Raw genomic sequence first — 12813 nt, 5'->3', positions numbered from 1 at the left:
GAGGGAGAGAGAGAAAGAGAGGGTGTGAGAGAGAGAGGGTGACACAAAGCCAGAATAGAAAAATCTATGCAGCTCTCTCGGTTGTTTCCAGTGTGATGTTAAAATATTTCTGGAGTAACTAAATCCAGGATTAGTATTATCTCTGGAGGGCTGCCATCTAATATCCCAGATGAAATACCAGCTCTCAATCTTATTTGCTCCAATAAAGTAATTCTTTATATAGGGAGTTATCGTATCATCATTGGCCCAAGCGGAGAGTTGCATCAGATTCAGAGAGCAGTAAAGCTCTCTTGTTGTTCCTGTTATTCCCAATGATGCAGTCCGCCAAGTTTCACTGTTTATATTCATTACTTTACTGTTATACTTTGGCAGCCCCACCCACCCTGTATGCACATCACACACACACACACACACACACACACACACACACACACACACACACACACACACACACACACACACACACACACACACACACACATCGACACGCACATACACAGACACACACACACACACACACACACACACACACACAGACACACACACACACACACACACACACACACACACACACATACACACACAGACTGCCTCTCTAATGATGGCATGGCTCGTGACTAAATCATTGTGAATCCATTTGAGCGTACCATTATCTGGGTTAATACAAATGAAGCCAGTGAGAGATTTACATGAATGGAGCTCCATGTAATGGCACGAATCTGAGTCCAGGCCATGCCTTTATCTTACATCTGAGTGGCAGTTTACTCGTCTCGGGCCCGATGGGACTGAACCACTGCGCTGATTTACGGGCCAAAGGGGTAAATCAGATGACCCCCACCTCCACTACCACACATTAACCTGTTTAAGTCTTATTTTTGTCATGGCTCCGCTTTAATTAACGGCCATCCGAGACCATCCCAGGGCTGACCGACAGCGTCTGGCCAGTGGCCAATCAGCATCCTCCCTGAGATAAATTGGATTTCCAGGCTTAGAGGAGCAGGATGGATGGTCCCAATATCAATTACTGCTCTTTCCTTGGCAGAAAGGGTAGGGGGAACCGAAGGGATGAAATACAGAGGGCTCTATATGCCAGCGCCACCTCGGCGCTCCGTCAGTCAGGGGGATGTTTCCGCAGAAGAGGACAGAGGACATGTCTCCCAATGAAATAAGGCGGAGCGGACGAGTCCCTCCGGAGATATTGAGTGTTAATGGCAACAGGAAGTCAGCAGGCAAGGCAGGGAAGTAAACCGCGGCCGTGGCTGACAATGAAATTAGATTTAGTATGAAGGCCTGCGGTTAGGGGGGGAGACAGACAGGTCGGCGAGGGGCCCCCGACGAGAGAGGCACGGAGCAGGGAATAGATTTTCCTCTCGTTGAGCCGAGAGCCGGTCAGAAACAGCGGTCCCAGAGGAGCGCCCGTGTGCGGAGGCGTGCGCGCCTCCGGAATAAAAGCCTGCGCCGAACAGAGAGACGTTTGCACCTCTGGAACGGAGACGCATTTATCACATCCGAGACATCGGCAATTATGTGCCACGGAATGGTTGAGGAGGGGTCTGGATTACGTGCTTCTGCAGGCATTAGGAGCTATTTGTCAGCTGGGAGGCGGAGGAGCCCAGGGAGGTGTCCTTTCTCCGGGGACAAAGAGACACCGGGGGGGGGGGGGGGGGGGGGGGGGGGGGGGGTAAACCTGGAGCTTGACAAAACGGGGGTGTCGCTCGGCTGACATTGCGGATCACAGAGCTAATTCTCTGGCTGTCAATTAGAATGACTCATGTCTTATTTCACCCCCACCCCCCCTCTCCCTCCCAACCCCCCACCAACGGATTATCAAAAAGAATGGGGGGCACGGCAGAGGAGTTTCATTGCCTTTCTGAAAAAAAAGACCTATTCCTGTGCTAGTGAGTCAGTCGACCTCTCCCCCCTCCAAGTTCAGCCTTCATCTGATGTGCTTAACACTGACGTCTTCCCCCCCCCCCCCCCCCCCAATTCTATCAAACCACGATTGTAATACAGATATATGGAGAGACAATCAAAGGCGCAGCCACTCTATGGACAGTGCTTGAACGGGGAGCATCACATATCTTCACTCGAAACCCAAGCAATTCGCCTCAATTCCGACAGGGCAGGAGATGCCCCCCCTCTCTCTCTCTCTCTCTCTCTCTCTCTCTCGCTCTCTGTGGCCGTCTCTCTCCATGTCTGTCTCATTCTTATGGCAGAGCAAGGGGGGAGATGAAGCGGGTGATGGGGAAAGATGGGGATTTGGAGTGAGGCCCACCGAGGGATGGCTGGAGTGGGAGAGAGGGAGGGAGAGAGAGAGAGAGAGAGAGCGAGAGAGAGGGAGGGTGAAAGATGGAAGGGGAAAAACGCGGAGCGGGGAAGGGGACGACAGGATGAGAAAGTTAACGGAGGGTGATTGAGGCAGCTGAGTGAATCTCAGCAGTAAATCATCTCAGAGCCGTCTCGTCCCTATCTCCTCCTCCTCTTTCCCCCTGACCTTGTCTGCCACTGTGTCTGTGGAGAAGAGATGGGAGCAGATTATCTATGATTGGAGATGGTCATTATCTAAACACAATCTCGGAGCCCGGGTCCCACTCCTGCCGCCGCTGGAGGCACCGCGGCGATGGGAAGCCCGATGCGTGGGTCAGACGGGAACGCCCTCTCCTTATATTAACTCTGATAAGACGTCTTGGCACTCTCTTCACAACAACCACCTCCATCAACATTGACTTTCTCGCAAAGTGCCAATCTCTCTGTGCTTTTATCTACATCGACTCCTCTCCCCACTTGTTCATGAGACCCCTGCCCTTTGATTCAGATGGAGATATTTAAACCACACGTGCCGCTTATCCCTTTGTGCGACATGCAGCAGAGTGTCTTTCAGATCCATGAAATCGTTCGGTACGTTCTTTGCGAGTTTTGGGTTTTCAAAGTATATGTTGCAATAGTCCAGTTTATGTTGCAACGTCTCGAGTATATGTTGTAATAGGCTGGTCTGTGTTGAAATATTATAGTCTATGGTCCAATGGTCTAGACGATGATCTATGATGTAATAGTACAGTGGTTGATCCAGTCGAGACAGTCTATGTTGTAATGGTCTGTTGAAATAGTCTAGTCGATTTCACAATAGTTGAGTGTGTATGAGGTAATAGTCTTTTCAGACTAACAGACTATAAAAGTCAGTTCTAATACTCCTCTAGTCTAATGTTCCAATAGTCTAGTCTATGTTTAAACAGTCTAGTCTATGTTCTAATAGGGCCGTGTTTCAATAGACTAGTCTATGTTGTAAGAGTTTAGTAGTCTATGTTGTACTATTCAAGTCTCTGTTCTAATTGTCTAGTACTTTATTCAATAATATTCTAGAGTGTCTATACTGTAATGGTCTAGTAGTCTGTTCCAATAGTCAAGTTGATCTCATAATAGTAGAGATTCTAGGTGGTAATAGTCTACTCTGTTCTGTTCTCATGAATCAGTCTGAAGATTGATGTCTAAAGTCTGATTGACAGGGTGAACAGGGCGTTTCACTTTCTTCATATCTGTTCCGACCCATCATGTGGCTGGAGGCAGAGATCCTTGAGTGTGCAATTGGCCGACTCAAACTGGGCCAGCCGTACTCAACTGTTTAAAGAGTCTGTAAAGGTTTCAAACCAACAACCCGTAGAACGGCCTCCTTCTTATTAAAATGCCCTTTTTTCTCTCTGTCTTATCAGAGGGGAATGGTTGTGTGAGTGATCTGGATAAACGTTGTCAAACGTAGTGTACGCTACATTCAACCTGAACAGCAATAGCTTCTCATCTAGACAGCATCTCTCACAGACTTGTTTCCACGAAAAAGCAAGGGGAGCAATGCCATGCCAATTTATCTAAAACATTGCTGTGCTGTGCCTTCTTTTTGGATGATTCTGTTATTCTAGCAATTCTATTTAGCATAATTGGCAACATACATTGTCCAACGCAATGTAAACTGGAACGGCACCATCGCTACATCTCTCGCCCATTCTCGGAGATCGTCCAAACCGGGGCTCTGGTACAGACCTGAATCCTGTATGAATGTGTGCGTGCGTATCAGGCAGGGATCTCTCGTACGCGGCGCCTTCGTGTCATCATGGCCTTTCATGTGACCACATGAGTTACTTTAACCGGGATGCAATCGGAATTCAAGGAGCCTTGTAGAATCCACCCGTCCTCTGTCTCGTGTGAACAGGGCTCTGGGTTTCCGTCGTTGTGGTCTTCTCCGCTGAAGAGCGTATTAAGACATGAGCCCGTGTTCGTCCTTGCCTCCCTCGATTCCGTCAAAGGGAACTGACCCCAGTCGGGGAGGTGGGAGATTGACAGCCGCTCAAGCTGTTGGCGCTGTGCTGTCAGGCCCCTCCCCAGCAGGTAGGGATGTGGAGGGGGAGAGGGGGGAGAGGGGGGAGGGGGGGGGACTGCAGACTGGCAGGCCACAGGGGAGGGCCTGTCTGGAGCACCTCACACCCACACAGGGCCACGTGCTACTTTACATGCAAATGAAAGTGGGAGAAAAGAGAAGAGGAGGAGGAGGAGGAGGAGGAGGAAAGGCCTCGCTCATGCCTGTGGACATGAAGTGAGAGTTAAGAGAGAAAGTTCAAGTTGGCTGTATACTGAGGGACCCCAAGCTGTCTGTGTGATGGGAAATGCATAAGCCTACACATATATGAAAGGACGATGAGTTGTTTGGATCTGTGGGCACACGCACGCACACCTACACACACAGGCAGGCAAACATCCACCCACTCACACATGCACTTGACAAAGAGACTTACACACATACACATACACACACACACACACACACACACACACACACACACACACACACACACACACACACACACACACACACACACACACACACACACACGTAGACACACACACACACACACACATATACTTACTAACAAACACACATACTTTCACCCACAAACACACACACATACATGCAAAGAGTTGCACACACACACACACACACACACACACACACACACACACACACACACACACACACACACACACACACACACACACACACACACACACAGACAAACACTCTAACACATGCACACACATAAATACTACCACTTTGACTACATTTGTCATGTCAAAACAGCAGAAAAAGGGTGGGTACGTGTCTGGACATGAAATGACAAACACATTCGTCAGAAGTGTCCCTTGTGTTTGCGTTTGATTCCTATATGCTCACATATACTAGAAAGAGAAGGCATAGCCCCTTGTTCCCGGGCCGACGGCACAAGTGCTATGTGTAATGCATTTCTAAACAGTAAGCCTGTATTCTGTCATTGTACCTGACACACTGACAATTTCAATAGTCCTCCCCCTGCATTTATTTCATTTGCCGTCGAGCTATTCTTAATAATCTGCTGTCAGACAGGGACAATCAACATAAATATTGTGTGTGTGCTGCAACAGAGGCGGGGAATGGGTTTTAAAGCTTTGGAGCATGCAGTGCCTGAAGGCTGATAGTAAAATGGAGGCTTAAGTTTTGCCGTGTATTGATTAAAGTAAATCATTTGGTGACTTACAGGGTGTAAAAAGGGACTAATGACTGTTTTTCTTAAGCTTCCAAACAAAACAAACACAATTGTTCTTTGACAACAGGGAAATGTTGTGGAAAGCTGGAGTTTAAACTAGAGTTAGTGTGTGTTAGTGTAGAGTTAGTAATGTGTAAAAAATAATTTATGGAAATATTTGTATTTTGTCGTTTCTAAAATGAGTTTCTACCAGAGCGTTTTCGTTTTTCATGGTTGTCAATTATCCAAGTTTGCAACCTACTTAAAATACACTTTTCGAAAAAGCAGTCACTTTTCACTCCTCACTACAAACTTTCTACACATATCTCGCAGTTCTGGATTGGCACGTTTTATTATGCACTATCCAGGCATAGCCATCAGTTCATTGCAACTATGTTCATAGCAGCTGGAGAGCAAACAATTCATCTATTCAGGTTCAATGTGTGAAGATGGTAGAATATGGTAGCCTATAGTCAACATTATTTTAATGAAACATAACACACATACACACACATAAACACAGCTTGCATTTAATACAGTAAATTGTAGGCCAATTTACATGATTTACTTTACTACTCCGGGAATGCTGTGAATTTTAAATTTACTTTTGCAGTACCATCTCTGTGTTGTGTCCCTATGATGATATGATTGGCTATAGGTGGTAGTTGGTATCATCATACACCAGATATATATTTTTTTTCTGACAAACCTTTGCCTTGCTGAAGTTAAATATATTAGAAAAAAAGTACAAGATGAAATCTGTAGATCAGGAAACCAATCAACCAGATTGTTCCAGATGGAGGAACCGAAATCAGACTGGTTGCTGTGCAGGTTCAGAATCAGAAAAATACGAAGGCAATGAACTCAAACTGGAAGGATGCGATAACGGGAAAACAGAGTGAAACAAGGTCAAAACAAACAAAAGGCCAAGATGAAAACAAATTGTGAATATGCCTTTTCAGTATGTGTGGTGTGTGTGTGTGTGTGTGTGTGTGTGTGTGTGTGTGTGTGTGTGTGTGTGTGTGTGTGTGATTGAGTGTGTGTGTGTTGCCGCTGGTGAGTACATTTGGTGGAGTTGGTGGTGGTTGTGTTGATGGTGGTGGTTGTGTTGGTGGTGGTGGTTGTGTTGGTGGTGGTGGTTGTGTTGGTGGTGGTGGTGGTGGTGGTGATGGTGGACGTGGGGTTGGACGTGGGGGTGGGGGACCACTGTTGTGAAACATAGCCTCCCAGGCAGCAGCAGTGTGCCAGCATCAGGCTTTTCTAATGAGTCCATCAACAGCAGAACTCTTGTGTTGTGCTGGCTGCAACATTACTCCACGTTTGAAATGCACCCTGCGGCCTAGCAGGATCTTTTATCGTTGGATGCAGCTGTCCCTGCTTCTCGAACACTCACCACCACCCTGCTACTTTCCACCGCCGCCAGCAGGCTCTAAGTGATAGAGTCATAAAAAAACAGGGAGAAAAGGACGAAGAACCATATTTAAAAAAGCGACACAGGACCTTAAGAGTAATCCTTTAAAAGAGAATATTCCCATTACTGGCGAAGAGACGAGGAAACTTTAGCGTTTCGTGGTTCTTAGCCTCCAGAGACGAGAACGATTTAGATGAAGAAGAAGAATAAGAAGAAGAAGAAGAAGAAGAAGGAGTGAGAGACAGAGAGAAACCACTTAAAGTGGAGAGAGAGAGAGAGAGAGAAGAGAGGCAGTGAGAGAGAGGAAAGAGAGAGGAGAGAGAGAGAGAGAGAGAGGATAGAGAGAGAAGAGAGACGGAGAGAGAGAGAGCAGCTCACCTGCTTTGGCAATGTAAACATTTGTTTACCATGGCAATAAAGCTTTTTTGAATTGAATTGAATAGAAAATTGAGAGAAAGAAAGAGAGAGAGAGAGAGAGAGAGAGAGAGAGAGAGACAGAGAGACATTGGGCCAGAGAGAAAAAGAGAGACTGGATCTATACGCTCAGCGCAGCCTACAACCAAAGTAACACTTCATTCCGTGGAGAGAAGCATCAATCTTGACAGCATATGGCGTTTTTGAAGAAATCCATTAATTTTTAATATACCAGTCCCTGGAATGAAAAGGCTCCCTGAGACATCCAATTGTCAGATGTCAGTTGTGTTTTGATAACTTTTTTGATCTCTTTTTTTTTTTTTAATTTGCATTCATAAAATGGTGCCAGTCCACCACATGTCCCCCTGGGTTGGACATGGCTATATTCTGACGGAGGGACATTTTCCACACAATTACTTCCATCTCGGGGCAGAAGATGAGGCACTGGCTGAGACGTAAACACAATTGAGCAGACGACTCCCAGAGAAAATGGGTTTGCCCTAGGTGGGTTCTTGGTGGAATGTGGTGTTTCACTTACAATATGTACTGTATATGATGATGTTAATGCTGCAGTATGCTTCATGGAATATCTTCTGGTGGCATGCATACATTTATACAGGAGAAGAGATAAAATAGACACACACTCTGACACTCTCACACACACACACACACACACACACACACACACACACACACACACACACACACACACACACACACACACACACACACGCACGCACGCACGCAGACACACACTCACAGACACACTCACACAGACATGCACACAGACACACAAACTCACAAACACAAACTTTGAATGCTAGGATACATAGCAAAAACACACAACCAAACAACAGCTGTTGTTATTCTCAAACAGTACACTATTACAATAGAAAAGTGTACAGGGGTTTGAAAGTGCCGATTACAAAAGGTCTCTTTGGTATACTATAACGCTACTGCTCAACTCAAGGGCTCAGCTCTGTCAGAGGGATAAGATGAGCCTCCCTCCCTGAGATATAAGTACCAGGAGAGGTCAAATATGTAGCACAAAGACTTCCATCATGTCCCCCTATCTTACGTCTGCTCCACTGAATAGCCTTTTCCCCTGAACTTCTCCTAATTCAAATATATGACCGTGCTGCATCACCGCATCCATTGATTTCCACTCTATCCCTCCTCCACTTTCAACGGAGAACTTCCACCACCCAGGAGTGTTTTCTCTGTACAATTCTTTTTTTTGCATTACAATACGAATATTCTCATGCATACGATTCTAGTGTCGGCCATCAGGTAACCCTGGGAGGAACTCCAGGTCCTATAAACGCGGCTCGGAGACAGGTGCAAAGTAGACTAATTAATAGCAATCGAGTCTCCGGCGTGGGCATGGGCGAGCCAGCTGGGAGAGACTCTCTGGTCCGGCAATGAAAGGAGATCAGCGTCAAATTCATTTTCTAACAGTGACTCTCCCAGAGGAACGCTCCCAAACACACTCACACTTCCTTAAAAGCCTTCACCTGGGTGTCATTTATTTATGCTTTTGCCAGCACATTTGCAGATTTCATTAGGTTGCCCGCAGCTCGTTAATTAGCCTTGTGAAGCCGCCATTAAATCTCCTCGGGCCAAGAAGACTGAGATGAGACTTTTGTCCCAGAGCATTAAGACACGAAGGGTGGGCCGATAGATGTGCACTCTTCCTGTTAGAGTCGTAAGCAGGATGTCTCTGTGAGAGGCAGGGAGACGAGAGGGACGATCACAGTGTGTTCTGGACAGCACCAAATGCTGGACTCAAATCCCCTTGCCCTTTGATGCCGTGGGCAAGGGTCTGCCTCATTCCTCCTGCTTCAACACCTGGTCGTCGCTGAACCCTTTCAACCATGCTCCCTCCGAGATGATCCCTGGTACGCAGCTCCTGGGTCCCCTGCCCTTGTTGTCCGTCCGCACCTCAGACCTCACACCTCCTAGGCACACATGCCTCTCTGCTCTTACTGTCAGACCCCCCGAGTCACCTCCTGGACCGCTTCTGTGAGAACAGCGGTGTGCTAATGAGCACGACGACTTGGCTTTACTGATGGCCCGTCAGTTTGGAGGGAAACCTTGCTACGTGAGGCGTGAACACGGGGTCGGGTGGTGCGACGGTGGCGGCGGTGGCGGTGTGGCGGGGTGGTGGATAAGGGAGAGCTAACATCATTACCTCGGCAGCAGCAGGAGAGTGCAGGCAGCGTGGCCTTATTGATTATGCAGGTGCTCATTTGTGTGGCCAAGCGGGTAGCAAGCACGTGTCTCATTTGAACTTTACAGAAATGGATCCGGATTCCATCTCCTTGCCGTTAAGAGAAAAAAAGAGAAAAGGAGGAAGTCCTGGTTCTTTATTTTTAGAACAGCTGTGTCTAATGGGGCCTGGCAGGTACAGGAGGCCTCACAGCTGTCGAGGCCCAGGTGACGCTGGCGCCCCCCCGCTCTTCCCCGGCTCCTCGCCGCAGTCAAATGACTCACGCTGAAGATCAACAGTGTCATTTCCAATAAAGTCTTCATCCTCCTCCTGCCACTTTCCATCAGTTCTGCCCGTGGGTTCTTGCTAGTAGCCATTCCCTTCCACAACACAGCGTAATGGGGGATGCATAATGCAGGAGATGTAAAGAAGATTAATGTTCTGTCTAATGTAAGGGCAGTGGGCAGATTAATTGGTGGAAATCTGAGCCCTGATGGTCAAAGCGTAATGGTATGAGGTCCATACGTTTGTGCTGCCTCCGGAGTCTGGGTACGTGACATGAGGTGACCTCATTTTGGCATGAGAATTTAGATGTATAGTTAATGTGGAGAAGTGGGTCCGGAAGGTCACTTTGGTATCCAGATGAGATCCCCTCAATCACTGTCACATTTTTCAATTTGATTAGCAACAAACAGTGAAGATATAAGGAAAGGAATATAGAGGAGACTATCCCATGCGTATGCAATAAAAACTTTTAATGATCCATTTAAGAGTATGAGGCCAGACATCAAAGATACACCATAAGCAGTCGAACAAAACAATAACAAAAAGTCGGCGAAAAACAAAATAATGTCCTCAGCATAAATCATTAAATTACAAATGGACACACAGTGAATGTTAACTGATTCATAATGGACCCAGAATAGATCCTTGAGGGACACCCATCTATGGGTTAGATGCTAGCATTGCCATAGTTTTCGTAAACAGCCCTTCCAGAGGGAGAAAGTGTCAGGAATAATAAGTGTCAATAAAGATCTTGCTTAGCTAAATGGTACGATTGATAATATAAAATGCCACAGACGCCTATTTTTGTTGTCACTAAAGATAACTTAAAGTGGTAATTGTGGCTGTAAGAACAGGTCTAAATCCTGATCATGGCTTGAGATCTTTGAGGAAAGAACAGGCGGTAGTCACCAGAATATGTCTGCCTCCACCAAATAACCTGCATATTATGTTAACCCTGCAACAATTTGAACATAATCCTTTAAAAAAACAACCTTAACCTTGTTGCTTTCTCATTTACTAAACATCCTTGTTCTTACATGGTTTGCTTCCAATGGATTGATGTGTTGCAACCATGGATCTAACAACACATCTACTTAGGCAAAACCCTTCTTGTCTCTTCCTACCTCTGGCACACTGCTACAAAGCCCCGAACTGTCTCTGTAACAAACATCATCCTGGCAGCGTAGACGAGAATAGCTCAGTTGAAATCCCCACCAAATAAATCCTCGTCTCCCTCATATAGGGAGACAACTAAAGCAACAACTGTATTGGGATCAGCAACAACAACAACAACAGCTACTACTGCTACAACAGCGGTGCAAGCTCAGCATAGTGGGCTGCTGATAAAAGCGGGGCAGGGGGTGGGGGTGGGGGATTGTGGGGGGGTGCGGGAGGCTTTTGGAGGGTTGCACGTCTTCATCACCGCTCAGCAGAACGATGCCATCAGCTGTAGCATTTTGTCTATTCTCTCTCCTCTCTACCCGCCCTCCAACCCCACCTTCCCCCAACCCCACCACCACCACCACCTCCTCAACCCGACTCAACCTGACACCACCCTCCTCCCCCCTCCCTCCCCCTCCCTCCCTCCCTCCCCTGCCTCGGTCTCTTCTTCAGAAGACAGGAAGCTGTTTGTGGGGATGCTCGGCAAGCAGCAGGCAGAGGAAGATGTCCGACGGCTCTTCGAGACCTTCGGCCAGATAGAGGAGTGCACCGTCCTGCGAGGGCCCGATGGGGCCAGTAAGGGTCAGAGCATACACACCTCCCTCGCTCTCTGCTGCTTGTCTGTCTGCCTGACTGTCTGTCTCTCCTCCCTCACTCTCTCTGGCTTGTTTCTTTTCTATCTCTCTCCCTCCGCCCTTGCTTGTCTGTCTGTCTGTCTGTCTGTCTGTCTCTCTCTCTCTCTCTCTCTCTCTCTCTCTCTCTCTCTCTCTCTCTCTCGCTGTCACTCTGTCTCTCTCTCTCTCTCTTTCTCTCTCTCTGTCTCTCTCTCTCTCTCTCTCTCTCTCTCGCTATCACTCTGTCACTCTCTGTCTTGCTCTCTCTCTCTCTCTCTCTCTCTCTCTCTCGCTCTCTTTCTTTCTCTTATTCAAATATCTGCTCCTATTTATTTTGTCCTTTTCTCTATCAATGTATAATTCTACTACTCTGGGTTCTTCTGGTAGTGCTTATTGTGCTCTGGGCTGTGCCTGTCTCCACTCATTGAAATCTGACTTGTTCTGCTGCTGTGATGGCCCCCCCCCTCCCCAGTACAACCCCTCCACCCCTCTGCTCGCTCTCTCGTTCTGTCTCACTGCTTCACGTGTCCCTCTCTCTATCGCTCAAGGCTTTCATACCTGGCCCTGTGTGCTCCCGCTTTCCATTTCCACTCCTTTTTATCTTTTATCGCATCGCACTATCAAATCTCACTCTGTGGTTTATATGCTTCATTCATACTCTGGTTTTACCGGGTAAAACTCTCTCTCTCTCTGTCTCCCTTTCCCTCTAACTCTCTCTCTCTATCTTTGTCACTGTCTCTAACTCTCTCTCTCTCTCGGTCTCTCTCTAAAGCTCTCTCTATATCTCACTCTAACGCTCTCCCTATCACTATCTCTAACTCTCTCTATATCTCTCACTCTAACACTCTCCCTATCTCTGTCTCTCTCTCTCTCTCTCTCTCTCTCTCTCTCTCTCTCTCTCTCTCTCTCTCTCTAACGCTGTCTCTCTCTCTGTCTCTCTCTCTCTGTCTCTCCATCTCTCTCTCCCTGGGCTAGTACTCCCCAACAGATGGATCATAAACACCTCTTCTGTTGCCTCACCATTCTTTGCTTCTTTTGTTGTCAAAAGTAAAAGGAACGGGAAAAAAAAATAGAGAAAGGCACAGGGCTATAATTATGTTTGTTCCCCACAATCCCAACATGTCTCCCCAGAGTTGGCGTAGAATGATAATGTCCTCCTGTAAATAAAAGCCG

At 47.1% G+C, this 12813-nt stretch overlaps 1 protein-coding gene across 1 annotated transcript in view; it reads left to right on the top strand.

The window, feature by feature from the left end:
* Window positions 1–12813, top strand: part of LOC311356102 (CUGBP Elav-like family member 4) — a gene marked incomplete at both ends in the record, with an annotated part of 73974 nt that overhangs the window by 6050 nt on the left and 55111 nt on the right. Inside the window, 3 exons of the mRNA XM_084475876.1 lie at window positions 9191–9269; window positions 9364–9405; window positions 11480–11602. Coding sequence (XP_084332002.1) covers window positions 9191–9269; window positions 9364–9405; window positions 11480–11602 — 244 coding nt within the window. The remainder of the gene's footprint in view (window positions 1–9190; window positions 9270–9363; window positions 9406–11479; window positions 11603–12813) is intronic.

This window comes from Micromesistius poutassou, assembly GCF_964030765.1.
Source record: "Micromesistius poutassou genome assembly, chromosome: 12".
Lineage (NCBI taxonomy): Eukaryota > Metazoa > Chordata > Actinopteri > Gadiformes > Gadidae > Micromesistius > Micromesistius poutassou.
This window is presented reverse-complemented; position numbering and strand designations above follow the sequence as displayed.